The sequence below is a fragment of the Chenopodium quinoa genome, unplaced genomic scaffold, assembly GCF_001683475.1.
Source record: "Chenopodium quinoa cultivar QQ74 unplaced genomic scaffold, ASM168347v1, whole genome shotgun sequence".
In the NCBI taxonomy this organism is placed as follows: Eukaryota; Viridiplantae; Streptophyta; class Magnoliopsida; order Caryophyllales; family Amaranthaceae; genus Chenopodium; species Chenopodium quinoa.
Genome location: NW_018744502.1, coordinates 3,743,013 through 3,761,574, shown reverse-complemented (window position 1 = coordinate 3,761,574; position 18,562 = coordinate 3,743,013). Strand labels below are relative to the sequence as shown.

At 39.6% G+C, this 18,562-nt stretch overlaps 1 protein-coding gene across 5 annotated transcripts; it reads left to right on the top strand.

Annotated features, from left to right (window-relative positions):
- Positions 1–918: 918 nt before the first annotated feature.
- Positions 919–4,868, top strand: LOC110698004 (cytochrome c biogenesis protein CCS1, chloroplastic-like). Of its 5 annotated transcripts, XM_021875402.1 has the most exons (6): positions 920–1,145; positions 1,272–1,666; positions 1,924–1,987; positions 2,164–2,244; positions 2,990–3,325; positions 3,512–4,868. In XM_021875402.1, the coding sequence occupies exons 2-5, from the start codon at positions 1,578–1,580 to the stop codon at positions 3,173–3,175; spliced, it is 420 nt and encodes a 139-aa protein (XP_021731094.1). In that variant the 5' UTR covers positions 920–1,145; positions 1,272–1,577; the 3' UTR covers positions 3,176–3,325; positions 3,512–4,868. The 5 variants fall into 5 exon arrangements, 2 of the variants coding, with proteins under 2 accessions (XP_021731094.1, XP_021731095.1); XR_002506631.1 differs by lacking the exon at positions 1,924–1,987 and having other exon boundaries at positions 922–1,145; XM_021875403.1 differs by lacking the exon at positions 920–1,145 and having other exon boundaries at positions 1,185–1,666.
- Positions 4,869–18,562: the final 13,694 nt, after the last annotated feature.

Below are 18,562 nucleotides of genomic sequence, written 5' to 3'. Positions count from 1 at the left end.
AGTAACTTGGTGTCCAACACCATAGATCAAAAGTATGTTCAAAAGCATGAGAAACAACCATTGTTAAATTACAAGCCATTGATAAAATAAATGTGCCTACAAGCAATATCAAAAGACCATCTTTGTCGTCCGCTTGTCGATGCACATGGTATCCAATACCCTCTCACTTGGTTCCTAAAAAGGAAACATAAAGTGAGTTACACATGGTATCCAATACCTATGAATAGCTTTATAAACAAGTGTTAATAACGATACCTGAGGCAGATGCCACATTCCTCTCCTCCTCATCCTTTCGGAAGAGCTTGCATTCCCTCTTGTAGTGGCCTTGCCCACCACAATGGAAGCATCGTATCTTTGCCTTGTTCTTGAACTCCCTCTTCCTTGCTCTCAAGGGCCTCGCGGTCGCTCCATATGAGGTGGCTCGGCTAAGCAATTGTACCACCTCTCTTAAAGAGCATGTCTCCTTTCTTGCAGCTATATGCACTCTAAGTGCATTATAGCCAGAGTGGAGTGAAGCAAACAAGATATGTCCCGTCATCTCATCCTCCAATGAGATTCTGAGAAGCTGCATGTGCTTGAAGAGCCTAGTCATTCCAAGCATATGAAGTTGGAGGGGCATACCGGGTCTCAATTTTGTATTGTAGACCCTAGACCAAAGACGACGCCTTTCCTTAGCAAGATAACCAACATCCGGTGGCTTTATCTTCATGTTTGAGAGTGACCTAGAAATAGTAGAAAAAATGAAATAGGCACCGCAAAATGCGCACCAGTTTTTAAAAACCAGTGCCAAAAAATAAGTGGGATTCAGGGGAAGACTTTTCGCACAAGTTAATTGCACCGGTTTGGTTCGAACCGGTGCGAAAGCGATTGGAAAAAAAAACCGGCCATTTTTATCTTCTTTCTTTAATTTCTCTTTCTTTCTTCTTTCTTAAATTCTCTTTCCTCTATCTCTCCTCCTCTCTCATCTGCCTCTCTCTCCTCAAACAAACCCTAATCAATAAGAATCGGGAAGTAGACAAAGATGAAGACCTAGATTGAACGTCATTCTTGGCCTAAATTCGGTGATGCTGTTCATGAAGAAATCGGCGCTCGTCAAACTATGGTTTCTACTGAAGAAATTGGCCTTCAACGACCTGCTGCTCCTGGTTTGCTTCCTTTTGGTTTGGTTTTTTTTTTTTTTTTTTTTTTTTTTTTTTTGCTGTTCTTAATTTTAATCTTTGTTGCGATTCATGAATTGTTGGTTGATTTTGTTGTTGTTGTTGTTGTTTTAGGGTTTTCGAATCTGGCCGTGTTATTCATGTGTTATTGGATAGATTTTTAATGGATTTACTCGTGAATTTGTTCTATGTTTGAGTGATTTTTGCCAATTGAGGTTAATTGGAAGAAATTAAGGGTTTCCTGATCTCTCGAGGCTGTTTGTGGAATTTTGGGGGAATTGGAGATGGATAGGGGTTGGAGTGGTGGTTTCGTGGGTGCGGTGGTGGGTGTGGTGCGGAGGAATTACAGTCTATCAAACAGATTGGGGCCTCTCTGCCTTGCAGATTCTCAAGGATGATGAAGGACCTTTTAATTTGGCTATGGCTCCTTTGAAGTTGAATGGTGACAAAAGTCTTTTTGGAAGTTTTTTGCCTATTGGGAATGATGACTCTCAGAATGTCAAGGGAATGTGAGTACTTTTTGTCTATTCTTAAAATTTCTATTAATCATTTCTGTTTATAGTGTAACAAGTATTAGGTCAATTTAATTTTTTGAAAGTGTAGTATTCTAGCTTCCTATATGTTTTTTGCATTTCTTGCAAACTTGCAAAAATTAATCTTTTCTAGAGTACATTGTTTTCTGCTTGTATAATTGTATAAATATGCTAGCCCTTGCCAAATTCCTACATTTATCTGTGGAAAAGTTTCATATTATTTGTTTATGCAGATCGATGCTTGCTCGTGACCTACAATCTATTGTCTTATATGATCAAGACGGAAAATTTGTGGGGGTTCGACGACCAAACTCGAAACTTCCAATTGACATTGATAGGATAAAAATTTAAATTCTAGATGCCATAGGAAGTACATGCCTTGAACTAAAAGCAAGTTCTAGGAGATCTTCTAGATTTGTCAATTCTTAATACCTCATTTAGCTTCCCCTTGGCTAATCCACATGTCTTTTCAGACAGACCCTGGAGTGCCTGTTGTATATGCTGGATTTGGTGCTCTGATGCTCACATGTATCAGTTATTTATTTCATGCACAGGTGATTTTCTAAGCTCTTGATTATCACTCTTCAAGGATTTGTTACGCAATTGCTACTTGGATATACTAGTTCATATATTGATAAATGCCCTTTTCACATATGTGGCTAGCTATCAGATTCAATTAGAGAAGTTTCTACTACTTGTAAAAGCATTGTTTCTTATCAGAAAAAAAGGATGTAGTTGCACATGTCTTGATGTTCCTATTGCTTTCACCCGCTCTCTCATTTTGAGTTGATATACTCAACAAAACTACTTCATACTTGGTAATCTCTTCAGCACTTTAATTTCATGAGCAGGATTACCTACCTCTATATTGTATGTTCTGCAAATTGTATGAAATAATGAATTATGATACAAAATTAATAATCGAGGTCCTTGCATTTTAAGTAAGCAGATAATAGGAGATTCCTTCAAGAGATGACCTGATATGTAGTGAGTGTGATTGGTTCCTTAGGCTGTGAGATTGGCTGAATGCCTATTATGTCTCATGTATTATTAGTTCCATAACAAAGAAATAGTCATCAGAAATCTGGAAAGTTTCACTGCCTCTTGGTTTTTAATTAATGGTTTTTATGATTTCATGTATGTTGTTTTCATTTTCAAATATATCTTTGTTTGCAACTTACAAGATTTAGCTTTACTTGTCGTACCATCTCTAACTTCTATAGTAGAGCTTATATAAAATTATTATTTTTCTATGATTTTGTTACTGACAAATATTCCAATTGTACGAATGTTGTCAAGGGCTTGCCTAATTATAGGCGTTACAGAGATCCGGAGGCCAATCTGGTGAGGCCAGAGGAACCAGAAGATGTTCCCATGGAGGACAGGAACCTTGCTGGGGATGGCAATTCTAATTCAGATGATTTTTCTAATGATAGTGCAGGGAGTGACTACTCTGAAAATTATTATACAGGGTCTGAGCACTGAACAAGGCACTCTAATCAATCTGTTTCTCAGGTCTATAGCCCACCAGGAACAAGGCTAGGCTTGAACAACGATCCTTATGCGGTCTTCTATCCTTCTGTTCAGGCTCGCAGAAATGGGCAGGCTAGGGCTCTCTCCTTCTCTAAATGCTTGGTAAATCCTAATCCTAGTGTTTGTTTTCAAACTATTAATCCTATTGTTCCTGTGGATGTCAATCTAGATCTTGGCTTCGGAAGTGTGGAATGACACGACAATCTCTCTCTAAACCTTAACTCTATTCCAAGATGCACTCATGGAATAATGATAAGGGATGGTCTAATCTGCTCACCTTCTTTGCAGGTTCCCTTACACCCTTCTATTCAACGAAAAGGGAAGGAAATAGTAGCAGTGCCTTCAACCTTCGAAATTGGGGAGTCTCCTCTGAGTCCTTATATTTCTTATTTTATATACATTTGTCATTATCGTTTAATGTTTTGGGTGATTCTCTTGCATAGCTAATAATTTGTTATTCTTTTTAGATTTGCATTGGTAGTTTTGTTGTATATCCATATCATTTATTGGCGGCAAGTCTTCTATGTTTTTTCAAGATGGCAGGGATTATGTTATGTCTGTTTTTGAAGTTGTTTCAATTACATTTTTTTTATTATCTGAGATTCTGAAATACGAGAAAACAATGATGATATGATCCATTTGTTAATTGTCTAATTAGCTTAAACGAAGTATAACAGAATGTCAGAATTTCTCACTCTAATGAGCTTGTACAATTTTATGCGTGCATCTGCTTATCATCAAATATAGGAGGTTTTCAACATGTTCTGGAAAATGGTTTAATGAAATTCAGTTCGGTATTTATACACCAAGATTAAAAGTCTCATGATTCCATCAATTTCTGCTGTTCTGTGAGAAAATATTAGGTGATATATTCTTATCTTTATCCTTCTTGACTAATATAGTGATTACTAGCTCTCATATTGGGGTACAAATTGCCTTGAAGTTCTAATGAAAATATACAATGGCTTTTCTTTTATTGGGTTTTCCATGTTCTGTTCCTGATAATTATGAAGTCTGTAAACTTTCAGCTTTGAATCTGAAAGTAATAGCTCTGTCACAGTCACTAAAATTGGTTTTTGGATTTTTTTTGTAGTGTCAGAATTAGAGCTGGAGAAATTAAAGCATGCATTGAAACTTCTTTCTGAATCTGAAAAACAGCTTAGAGTTTCCAGCGAACGCTCCATGTGGTTTACTGCCACTTTATTACAACTTGGCTCTATTAATAAAAAAAATAAATGCGTTTTTTGCCAAAACAGTGGATACTTATATGTAGCAATTGTATACCTTATACTTGCATCTCTTCTATAAAAAAGTTATTCTGGATGGGGTTTCATTTCTGTGACTTTTGTGATGTACTAAATATTGTTTAAGAATTACTTTACAACCCTTCCCTCTTCCTTCTTCCAGAAACCAAAAAGCATGCATGCATCTTGTATGGAAGAGTGTGTGTGACAGAGAGAGAGTGTGTGTATGTGTGTGTGTGTGTGTTTAGCAGCTATATATATGTTACAATTTCGTTTCTATAACTTGCTTTGACAGGTAAAACAGCAGCAACAGCACCACCAGACAACAGCTAACAGCCAGCAGATAGCCAACAAGCTTTTGCAAAACCAGGCCAACAACCAAACAGCAGCATCACAGCAGCTGAAAGAGTAGGCAACATAACCAGCAGCCTAAAATAGCACATACTAGCTAGAGCCTAAGCAGCTAGAAATAGAAAGCAGTAGCCAGCAACAGCTAAACATACCCTGCAAACAGAAACCAACAACCAGACACAAAGCAAGCAACACAACCAACAGAAAACAGCAGCTTACAAAAGGAAAGTTGACCTGGCTGTTAAATCAATGGCTCTGCTTCTCCAGACCTTGATTCTGTATTTTTTTTTCTTCACTTTTTTAAAGTGTAATATTACAAGTTATTGAAGAAAATATATGTGTTTTATGTATATTATGATTATATACAAGTATTTGGTACAATTTAAGTGCAAAAAATGCAACTTTTTTTTTTAATTTGTTTTGGGCATTTTTAGCGCCGGTTTTGGAAATGAACCGGTGCTAAATGTTTTTTTTAAATAATTTTGGGGACTTTTGGCACCGGTTCTAAGTCAAAACCGGTGTGAAAAGTGTGGTTTTTCGCACCGGTTCTCACCCAGAAATGTCTGGGTTTTAACACCCCCCAAATCGGGCCCAGTTCAAAACCGGTGCTAAATAGGGGTTTTGAACCGGTGCGGATTACGTGTTTTCGCCTAGTGTAGTCAAATCAAACACGAGTCAATCATAGTTGCCATTGTCACTCTTAGTGACTCTTACATTGACAACATCCTCAAGTGCTTTGAGGAAAATGTCTAGAAAATAGGAGAGCTTTTCCTTCCAATCTTCCAGGATGGAATTAGCCATTAGATGTGTGACTTTCTTGCAATCGGAAGACCATTTATCATGAGCCTCATCGCTCATGATTCCCTTAGAGAAGAAGCTTGGAATGAGAGAATCAAGAGTGTACTCCAAGGGTAATTCCGAAGAGTTTTCCTGAGTTCCTCCTCCCATTCCTTGAAGTTAACCAAGTTAAGGATAAAAGCCAACTTGTCAGGGAGTTTCAGGCACATAGAGTTGTTGTCTGAGTTACTTGCAGACATGTTTCTACAATTGAAAGAATTTTAAATGAAAAACCATTCATAAACAAATAAGTTTGAAATTTAAAGCATTCATGCATATTTTCAATCTTATTGAGCACTTTATCCACGCATTAACATTATTCCCTTTTAGGCGAGAATAAAATGATTCCAAGATCCCAAAAATGAAAAAGTGATTAAGCATGCTTTAGCTTGTCTTAACACTTAATATTTTAGGTTAAACAATCCAATTGCTAATAGCTCCAAGCTACTCTTGGTTCGATAAAACGTCGCATCTAATGCTTCCTTGACATTTTATCTCCATTGCCACGACATCTAAGGACTCCTTTTTGATATCGTTGAGCTTAACCAAGACGGCTTGTATACCTAGTATACCTTACGTTCCTAGGGAAGCGATGATGCCTCGCTTTGGCGTAGCCCATCACCACGTGCATTAGTTTGGTAAGTGTCATTCTTGGAATGGTAAATTTGGCTCAATATTATAGGGACCTAGGGTTTCTATAGTGTTGGTTGATTTAAGTGAACTTAATTAATCATCGCAACATTTGAAATCGTAAACATGCATCTATCATACAATTCAATCATATATTAACACAATATATATAAATCATAAGTATAAGGTGCATTTGGCAACTAGCATGAACCCTTGAAATCTTCAAATTTTCAAGGGTCATCGATGCAACTTCTTTGGCTTGTCCTCTTAGAAATGCTGTCTTCAACACATCTCCGCCAACAATGCATTTATTAGCTACTACGACTAGGAATAATCTAAATATTAAGGTACAAAAGTATGGAACGGTACGCAGACCGTATTTAGATTTACAAAAATACATAACGGATCGCAGTCCGTATTTACTATCCTAGTCGAGCCCCACTACACTAGTAGAAAATAGGTAATGGGAAGCCACTATTTAGAAGCGGTTATTGGAATCCGCTTCCAATTCCATTAAAAATCCCGGGAAATTAAAAAAAAAAACAAGAGGAGAATTGGAAGCGGTTTGGGTTGAACCGCTTCTAAAAAGTAATTAGAAGCGGTTCAAACCGCTTCATTTTAAAAAAAAAAAAAAAAACGGCATTTAAACTTTCTTCCTTCCCTCGTCATTTCGTTCATTCCCTCCTTCTTCAATTCCCTTCTACTGCTTTCATTCCCTCCTTCAATTCGCTTCCTCTTTCACTTTCACACACCGTCACACAGCAGCCCACAACCACCATTGTCGTGCTTCTAATACCCACCACAACAACAACCTTCAATTCGTTCATTGAGTGCTTGCACCATTGTCGTGCTTCACGGTTTTGTGTTGTTAGGAATAGGGATTGCTACTCCTGCTCCGACCACCAAAACCACGATAGGGTGCTGCTGCAGCATCGTCGCCGCCTCCACCACAGTTGCCCTCCGTCGTGCTGCTGCGTCCCTCTGCGTGCTGCCCTTGCTGCCTCCATTGTTGCGACCCTCTACGTGCTGCCCCTCTCACCTTCACACGCACCACCAGGCCACGACATCTCTCCCTCTCACCCCACATTCCTTCTTTTAGGGTGAGTTCATGCTTAATTTTACTTCATTATCTATATATTGTTAACAATTTCCCAAATTTTAGGGTTTCAATTTTAGTTAATCAAATTTTATGTTAATTATTTTATTAATTATTGTATACAAAATGTTAATTGTTACCTTAATTGTATAATGTTATAAGTTGTTTGAATTTGAGTAGCTAAAAAGTGATGAATTAATGAATGGATTGTAAGTAAGCTTAGTTTGCTTGTAGGTAGTCCAATTAGCATTATATGAATGAATGAACTTGTGTTTTGTTAAATGTCAAACAAATGCAAATTATTGAATGCTTGCATCTTCATTTGCCTAGATAACCGTTCGAGTCTTTCTCATTAGGAGGAAGTCTTGAATAGTCCCCGGTTGGGACTGTTCTTGGACGTGTAATCTCACTTAGGTAGTGAATGTATGTCTCTTTTTTGATTTTAAGGAATATATCGGCTTAGCATTTTGTCACCATGTTCTCTGGGTGCATATGTAGGTAAGTAATTATCTACGTTGTGTACTTGAAGAACTGGGGCAAAATGCTACTGGATTTTCCTTAAAATTGGAAAATTGGCATACATTCACTAGTGAGATTAGACGTTCAAGGATGGGTTAGGTTGGAGTGATAAGGACCTTTTGGGAGCATTCATTTTGTACACTATATGCATGAACAATATAAATACATAATATGTACTTTGTTTATATGTTGCATTTATACATTATTTATAATGTGTTGGTATGTATAAAGGCAATTTAAAATGTTGAAGGATCGCGGTTGGATGTATGGTAGACATGATACGTTGGAATTCTTTAATGGGGTCCAAGAAATTTGCGAGAGTGCTTCACAATATCAGATCAGAACGGGTGTGAATGACCTTTATTGTCCTTGTGTCAATTGTAATAATGTGACAACGGTCGACAGTGTTGATACAATAAGGGATCATGTGGTATGTCATGGGTTTAGGCCTCAATATCATGTGTGGGTTTGGCACGGTGAAAAGGGATCGTATAGGGAGAATGATGTTGGGAATGATACGCACGATAACAGTGCCGAGATTCGTGCGGAAGATGAATATGGTATTGATGATGGTGGAGATGGGGATGATGATGGTGGAGAGGGGGATGAGATCGAGGACGGTGGTGGTGATCACTTGGATGAGATGATGCATAATGTTGAAGGTGATTCTGGTGACCGATGTGATGTATTTGAGTCATTATCAGAGGCTGCCAAAAATCCTTTGTATCCTGGGTCCAAAAAATACACCAAACTCTCAGCCGTGCTAACACTTTTTAACATCAAGTCAAAGTATAACTGGAGTGACACTAGTTTTACTTCTTTGTTGACTGTGTTATGTGAAATGAACTTCCTAAGTCCTACTATTATGCAAAGAAACTCATGTGTCCATTTGGTTTGGAGTATAAGAAGATACATGCATGTCCTAATGATTGTGTTCTCTATCGAAATGAATATGAAGAGTTGTAGGAGTCTCCACGTTGTGGTAAGTCGCGTTACAAGCGAAAGAGCTGCAATGCTGGAATGAAGGGACCTCCTGCCAAGGTGTTATGGTATCTTCCCATCATTCCAAGGTTCAAGCGTCTATTTTCAATACCAAAAGATGCTAAGAACTTGAGGTGGCATGTAGAGGGAAGAAAGAAAAACAGTTTGCTGAAGCATCTGGCTGACTCTCCGGATTGGAAGAACGTCGATATGAAGTTTAGGGCATTTGGTGATGAAGTCAGAAATTTAAGGCTCGGGTTGTGCACCGACGGTATGAATCCATTTGGCACTCTTAGTACCCAACATAGCACATGGCCGGTACTTTTAGTGATCTACAACTTGCCTCCGTGGTTGTGCATGAAACGAAAGTATGTGATGCTGTCACTATTGATAACGGGTCCAAGGCAACCTGGAAACGACATAGATGTTTACCTAGAGCCCCTTGTTGATGATTTGAGAAAGATGTGGGACGAAGAATTTTCTGTTTTTGATGCCCATAAGAACGAGATGTTCCTCTTGCGTGCAGCCCTTATGTGGACCATTAATGATTTTCCCGCATATGGCAACCTGTCTGGGTATCAGAACAAAGGGCATAAAGCATGTCCTATTTGTATCGATGACACACCAAACGTGTACCTTGAACACTACGACAAAGATGTGTACGTGAGGACCCGAAGATTGCTTAGACGCGATCACCCATATTGTAGTCACAAAAAGGCCTTCAATGGGAAAGTAGTAGAGGGGGCTGCGTCTAAGCCATTGAGTGGACATGAGGTGCATAGTCGAGTGAAGGGTATAGCAACTGTTTTTGGTAAAACATCGAAACCTTTAGACCCACATGCTCTCTTTAAAAAGGAATCGATCTTTTGGAAGCTTGAGTACTGAAAAGAACATGATGTTAGACATTGTCTCGATGTGATGCATATAGAGAAGAATTTTTGTGATGCAGTTGTTGGGACAATTATGGGTATTCATGGTAAAACAAAGGATGGAAAGAGCGCGCGATTAGATTTGGAAGCATGGGGGTTCGTCCAGAATTGTGGGTCCAGCCAAAGGTAGGGAAGGCCAAGGTAATGGAAAATGTAAGCGAATATGGTGGAAAAAGACGTAAGGGGGAGCGCAAAGGAAAGGGCACTAGTGTATCAAATAAAAAAGATGCTGGAAAAGGCAAGAATGAAAAGGTTTATTTACCTCCAGCTTGCTACACATTGTCAAAGGAAGAAAAACGAAAGTTTTGTGCTTGTTTGTATGACATTAAGGTTCCATCTGGTTTCTTGTCAAACATGAAAAGATTCGTTTCTTTAAATGGGGAAATGAAGTTGAATAGTATGAAATCACATGATTGTCTCATGATGATGCAAGTATTCTTACCGATTGCAATTCGTGGTATTCTACCGAAGCACGTGAGAGAAGCTATTACAAGCCTTTCTTCGTTTTTCGATACCATATGCAGCAAAGTGCTAGATCCTTTTACACTTGATGCTCTCCAGGCGAATGTAGTTGTAACTTTGTGCAAATTTGAGATGTATTTCCCACCGTATTTTTTTGACATAATGGTGCATTTGGTTCTTCATTTGGTTCGTGAGATTAATATGTGCGGTCTAGTCTTTATGAGGTGGTGCTATCCTTTTGAAAGACAAATGGGCACATTTCAACATAAATTCAGGAATCCTGCCCATCCAGAAGGTAGTATGATTCAAGGGATTGTGGCAGAGGAGATTGGTAATTTCGTGGCGGAGTATGTTGTTGTTGCTGAACCAATTGGGCTTCCCACTTCACGACATGAAGGGAGACTTGATGGTCATGGCACACTCGGGCAAAAACGGATCTCACCTACTCATGATCAGTTCTTGCAAACTCACCTATTTGTGCTTCATCATGTTGCGGAGGTTCACCGAAATTAACGTGCATTCACCGATATTAACGTGCATTCACCAAAATCAATGTGCACCTGCTTAGCCTGGCTGTGCAGCCTGCCAGGGTTGCTGTGCAGCCTGCCTAGGCTGTCTGTGCAGCCTACCAGGGCTGTTGTGCAACTGCCTAGGCTGGCTGTGCAGCCTGCCAAGGCTGCTGTGCAGCTTGCCAGGGCTGGCTGTGCAGCCTGCCAGGGCTGCTGTGAGCTGCCTAGGGTGGCTGTGCAGCCTGCCAGGACTGGCTGTGCAGCCTGCCAGGGCTGTTGTGTAGCTGCCTAGGGTGGATGTGTAGCGTGCCTAGGGTGGATGTGCAGCCTTCCTAGGGTGGCTGCGCAATTTGTTTTTTTTTTTTGTTGTTGATTAACATGTATGTTTGCCATTCTTACAGAGTGTGTTTAATATTCCTGATGATCCAGAAAAGAGAAGATCGTTTGAAGGTTTTGTACAAGAGAGGTTCAAAAACTTCAAAAGTTCGTTGAGAACAAGATGGATCCATAAGAAACAAAGGCATAAACCAAAGAAAATTGTGAAGGGTAATGCAGGAGAGGAGGAACATGAGAAGAAACTGTGGGATGTATATCTGCAAATAACGGTGAAGGACTGGGAGAAGTTTATGGCAAAATTAACTACTACTACTGCACTTGTAAGTAGTTTCATATACATTACAATTGTTTTCACAATTTTGCTCACTACATATTATGATGCTAACACTTGATAATGGTAGGAAAAAAGTCAACAAGCTACGAGCAATGCTGAGAAGAAAATGTATAACCATCATATGGGTTGTAAGACATTTGCGGAAAGTAGACCAAAGTGGATCAAAGAGGGTCTATACCCTGCATCCAAAATACCGTCATCTGATAAACCGCTTCCCTCCACGGTCACCAGTTTAGTAAGTCGTGCAAATGATTGGTGGTGTGCTATGCATGGGATCGACAAGAACACCGGGAAGTACGTCATGCACCCGGATACAAGGCCAGTAGCAGATGCACTAGTAAGGACCCTTTGACATTTATGGTAATATTCAACAATTATTATTAAATATTACCGTAGAAACTACAACTAACTTAGAACTGGAAACTTTTTGTGTTGTTGCAGCTCGAGCATACGTCGGAAGTGGTTGAAGGCAAGCTCGCTCCAAGCGTAGAGAACGATCCTTTTACCTTGGCTTTGGGAAAACCATACCACCTTGGGCGAGTCATTGGTGCAGGAGGGAAACAACTAGGGTGGGAAAAAGTTATGGGTTTAGAATACACTAGATCAGGAAGAACTAGATCTAGTGTTAATTCGCCCCACCATATAAATGCCAAGGAAATGGAGTCAATTAAGGTGGAGATACGCAAAGAGGTGCAAGAACAATTGCAAAGTCAATTCAATGCCATTTTGAAGCACATGAACTTGCCAACCGTTTCTTTGCCCTGGATAACCCCTGTGGACTCATGTAGTCACCCAGAAGATGCCGGGGACAATCCACATGAGATCCAGGTAATTGAATTACAGTTGAGAATATGAACTTCATATCATCAAACGAGGCCTTATGTTCCATATTTATTTTACTATTGCAGATTCCTACTCAGCATGCAGAATCAAGGGGGATTGCAAACCAGACACCTGATCCTTTTCCAGATGTTCAGGTAAATTTCAAGTCTTAATGAAATGTAAACGTATTAGCTTACGCTGGTTAATTAGTTAATAACTTGTCCTAATGAACTATGTAGGAAGAGACGCCTTGTGAGCTTCTTCACCTCGACAAAAAACGTGGATGGAGAGTTGGTGGGGTATGGTAGCGCACAACCGTTTGACAAGGTCCATTTTAAGTCTAATACTAGTACCCACTATATCTCGGTCGGGATCAATTCCATAGTACCAGGGTTTGAGGACTTGCCACTACCGGTGCCTAGAGAGGAATATGACTTCATCACGCTGCTTGATGCGAAAGGTAGCTTTGTGCAATGGCCACGTGATCGGGTGAGGTTTATAGGAGGGGTAAGTGTACACTACTTAGCTTGTTTTTAAAACATGTCCCAAATAGCTTGTAATATAACCATGTGCTTTTTTGTTACAAATGAAAATCAGTCATCTAATAGGAATAAGGTGGAGAAGCCAAAATCTAAGAACGTCCAACCTACAAAGAACATGGAACAAGGATAAGGGTTGAAGAAGAGTTCGAGAAGTTCTTCCACGAGTTGTACTCCACTAGTAGAAGCCGGCATCCTGAATTTGCTATCTAAAGCTTGTACTTTTCTTCACAACCAAGTGAGTGAGTTGCCTAGGGGTAGATCTATTGAAGTGATTTTACCTAAGGCATTGTTCCACTATGATGAGGATGGGATCACACCAATTGCAAAAGAGGATGTGAAGGAATTTCTATCCGGTGCCATGCTTAACATTTCCATCATTCAAGCTTTCATGAGGTAATGCAATGCAACTATTCCTAATCATTCTGTTGCATTTTCAAATGTAATGAAAGCTTTTAATGATAATTCCCAACAATATTGTCATGAAGGGCACTACAAGAGCACCTTAGAACCAGTGGCAATTCTATGGCTGCAGTTGGCTGGCTTTGCCCCGAGAAGACCTCGCTTACCAGATGCTTATGCAGCCCTTGTGATGTTGAAGATTACCTAGAACGGAGTATCAAGGAATCAACTCTTGTGGGAGATAAGTTCATATTAGCCCCATGTTTTGAGGAGTATGTCTACAAATGTCATAAATTCAGTTGTTCTTTTTTTTAACAAACTGTGGCGTATAGTTGTTGACGGTTTTTCAATATATGTAGTTCTCATCGGACCCTTTTGGTGATTTATGTTTCCAAATACACAATCTACCACTTTGATTCACTTCGTCAGAATCCACCACGTAGGTTGTTAGTGAATAATATATTGAATAGGTACATATTGCTTCCTACAATTGTTTTACCTCACCAAAATCATTGAGTATTTATGTTTCTAACTTTAAACTTACTTTCCTAAAGTGTTATGAAAAGCTACATCATCGTTCTGTTGCGGGTCCTACGTGGGAATATGCAAAGGTAATCCGTTGAGTTAGTGATTTGCTTAATATACTTGGCTTCGGTTATCGCTATGCATGATTTGATATCCTTTTTGGTATGTTAGTGTGCGCAACAAGACAACGGACTTGACTGTGCCTTATACGTTATGAAGTTCATGCTTGACATAGTCAATAGTTGCAAGGAAGCACAACAACTAGATGAGGTATGCTTTTACTATCTTCAACCTAATAATTGTTTCGATAATTGCACTGAACAAAACACACGCATAACTTGAATCCAACAAAACACAAGCATCACTGCATATGCAAAGGCACGCTGCCAGGCTATGTGCAGCAGCCAAGGCAGGCTGCCAGGCCACTGCAGCAGCCAAGGCAAGCTTCTAGGCCACTCTAGCAGCCAAGGCAGGCCATGCCCGGCCACTGCAGCAGCCAAGGCAGGCTGCCAGGCCACTGCAGCAGCCAAGGCAAGCTGTCAGTCCACTGCAGCAGCCAAGGCAGGCCATGCCAGGCCACTGCAGCAGCCAAGGCAGGCCATACCAGGCCACTGCAGCAGCCAAGGCAGGCTACCAGGCCACTGCAGTATTCAAGGCATGCCACGTCAGGCCAGTGCAGCAGCCAAGGCAGCCAGGCAGCAGCCCAGCACATCATGCACGTGATGCATGTGATTTTTGTGCATTTCGGTCAATTTGGTGATTTTCAGTGAATTTCAGTGATATTAGTGCTTTTCAGTGTTGTGATACTCTTGATAATGTTTGGTTTTTTTTTTTTGTCTCTAAAGTTTTGCAAGGTTCAAAAGGAAGGCCCGTTAACAAGGAAGGAAATCAATGAAGTTCGCGACTTGTGGGCTTTTTTTGTTACATTTGATGGCATCTAGAATCGCCGTATTAGCGGTTATATTGGTTTGTTAGCTTTACTTTTAATTATTAATTACATATTATTATCAACATTATTTTAATTAAGTATGTAATAGTATGTAATTAGAAATGATGGTGTAATTAAATATTGTTATTCATTAAATATATTAATAGTGTTAGTTTTTATATATATAATTATTTCGTGTTACATATATTATTGTATTATTTTGTAACTAATATTAATATTATTATTTTTTGTAACTAATATTGTATTATTTTGTAACAATTTTTTTTCGATTAATAAAATTATTTTAATACTAATATTGAAATTATTGTGAAAGGTAACTAATGTATAATATTATTAGTAATTAATTTTTTTTAAAAAAAACCTACAATTGGAAGCGGTTTGGCGCCAAAACCGCTTCCAATTGTAGGTTTTTTTTTTTTAAGAAAATGGGATTTGGAAGCGGTTTGGCGCCAAACCGCTTCCAATTCCCCCCCTAATTGGAAGCGGTTTGAACCGCTTCCAATTCTCACTGACAATGGCAAGCCCCCCAAACCGAAGCAGTTCAAAACCACTTCCAATTAGGGGGTTTGAACCGCTTTTAAATTAGTTTATTCTACTAGTGCTAGTTGCCATTTTCACAAAACTTGTGAAACAGTATACATTCCATTCATCCATTCATCATATGTGAATGGCCCATGCATTTTACAACGATAAACAAGTAACAATGCATAACACGCGCAAGCTAGTAACTAACTTAGGTGGTTAATCCAATTAACGTGCCTAATTAAAACTAGTCAAAGTTGTTAAATATTTTATGTGATTAAAACGCAATTAGTTCATGCAATTAATGAAGCTCCCACTAAATTTCGTATCCACCTTAACTTATCCAATTAATTAAGTCCGTTAACCCAAAATTTTGTCAAAAAATATTTTTGCAAGAGACAGAAGAACCGAGGCCTAGCCTCGTTAAAATAATTAAATAAAATTAAAACGACAAAGTTTGCAAAAACTCATAGCCCACGTAACATAAAAATCAGCCCACTAAAACCGAGTGCCTAACATCAAGGCTTGCACCAACAGCATTGCAGCATGCGTGCTGGTGCTGGTAGTGTGTGGCTGGGCCTGCCGAGGCTCGCTGCCTTGCTGCCCAGCAGCTCTTGCAAGCAACGTCTGGCAGCCACACACCACACAGCAGCACGCACCAAGTGTGCACTCCCAGCCCGCCACACAGCAGCACCATGTTGAGGTATGAGCACCACCATGCGCACCTAGGCAGCCACATGTGGGCTGCGTGAACAACCCGACTAGCCTTGGTGGCGCTTGGATGATTTTACCTCGATTTGCGTGATTTTATCCCGAGATTTTAATCTCGATATATGTGTGACATTAAATTATTTTTAAATTTATTTAAGAACCAATTAAGAGAAAAATGAAAAATAAATTAAGTCCAACTTAATTAAATTCAATTTTAATAGTGCACAAGCCTAAATTATTCAAGAACCATTCTTTAAATCAATTTAGGTCTATCTTGATGCTACAAAATCGAAGGGCTACACTCATAATTAATTTAGTCAACTATAAATTAATAATGAGATTTGACAAAATTAAGGAGTTGGAAAAATAAACCCTTGCATACAATGAAAAATTTCTAACAATAACTTGTGTATAATTGAAAAATTACATCTTCTAATATGAAGATTAATTAAATTTTAATAACAAGTTTTGAACTTTTAAGACTCTAATCAACTTAAAAATGATTAAATCCAAAAATTAGTTCAACATGGAATTTAGCAATCAAAGTTCTAACCAAATAAACAATTCAAGATTGGATCTTAAAGCAATTTATTTGCAAAAATGTTAAAATTTCAAGTTTATGTGAAAAATGAACTCACCAAATTAAGCACCAATTATGACTTTATAAACATGCTTAATAAGGTTTATAAATGCAGTAGATTAGTGATGCAACCATACATTTAATCTACCTTTAACAACCCATAATTAATCAAGGTTTAAAGATTTAAAATTTTTCGTTAAAAACGAAAAATCCCTCGAAAAACTTGTTTCTGGGTGGATTTTGGCTTCTGGACATTTCTCAAAGAGAGTCAAAAACGATTTAGAACATCGATTCTACCTATAAATAACTATTTTTGAGTCGAAATCTGGGTTCGTAGGCCAAAATTAGTAAAATACGAGATTAAAACTAATTAAAACGAGCTTCTAATTTAATTAGAAAGCAAAACCAGAATTTAAATCCATTTTAAATCACCTCAATTAATTATTAGTTACAATAATTAAAATCAGCGCGGCTTTGATGCCCTTGTTGGGTTTCGTAGCGTCTAACGCTACGCGGAAGATAAACCCGCCGAAGACCCGCTTACTAATTAAAGCAACTAAATATTTAATCACATAATTAACAACATAAAAGAGAGAAAAAGAAAAGACGGCCTCCTATGGCTCGCACCCTCGACCCGACCCGAACGGTTCTAGCCCCGAAGATTTGTCGGGACTTGACCAATAAATACTAGAGTATTACGAACTTAAGGTTTTCTAACTTTACTAAGAAGATGCCTTTTTAGTTCCACTCAAGTTTTCTTCCCAAAACCCAAAACTTGTGTATTAATAGGGAATGGAGACTTGATCTCCATTCTCCCATCAATGTGGGAGATTTGCATTTTCCTCTATTTTATTTTAATTAAAAACAAAATAAAAATGCAATTTAATCAACAAGCTATAAGTGACACAAGGAGGGAGAGAGGGTAGGTGAGGACCACCAAGGGGGGACCAACTCACGTTGCTCCCCAAGCCAAGCACCAACCATTGGTCCCCACACAAAAACTGGACCACCTACCCACTAGGCTGGCTAGCAGCCTGCCTTGGCTGCCAAGGCTGCCATTTGGCGCCTAGCACCAAGGCTGAGCTTCTGGCCAGCTTGCCCACACACACGCGCAGCCACAAAGTCAGCCAACGCATGCATTGTTGCGATGCTGTTGCGTGATGCTGCTAGGTGTTGATTGCTATGCGAGTGGCGTGGGCTTGGTGCTTCTCGCTAGCAAGCACGCTAAGCTACACACACACACACACAACACGCTGCTGTAATGCGTGTCCTGTGTGAGTGCATTGCTTGGTGTGAGGCTACGAAGAGCTGGGCACCAGGCCCTAGCATGCTAGCAAGCACGTAAGGCACCATGCCTGCGATGCTTGCGATAGCAAGGCCTAGCAATCACTTGTGTGTTGTTGGCCTTGCGATGCTTGCGGGCTAGCGAGGGGCTTGGTGCTTGGCCTAGCATGATGCCCAGCCATGCACAGTCACACCACACACCCACATGCACGCATCTTGTGATGCTTGTGCCATGCGATGTGCGTGTGCTAGGGGATGATAGGCACCCATGATACGCTTGGGTTGCTGACCTTGCCTAGCCTATCACTTGCATGGCTAGGCCAATGCGAGGCTACGATTAGGCTCAAACTTGTCGCTTTCTTGATTTCACATCTCGTCGAATTCTAAATTTGACTCGACTTGCGGACGCTCGGTCTCGAAGCTCTAAGCTCAATGTCCGAGGTCTTTGTTTGTAATACTCTAATGACTCGTCTAATCCTTCGGATTGATTCGTCGATTCGGATCAGTTATTCGATTGGGGTGCGACCCGAAGGGTTCAACCAAGATTAAGCCGTAATACTAATTATGCATTAATATTATTGATCGGAAGCGGTCTCCAACTAGGCATTCCGATCACTTGACCTTATTGAAGAATTAGCTTTCTTATAATTTCGTTCCCTCTATCGGAATAATACACTTGTTGGAAAGACACCATTCCTTTCATGCTCGTGCGTAGCGGGGATCGTCTTCAGATCTCTTGGCGAGATCTTGTACGTATGGATGCCGACTACTTTGAGG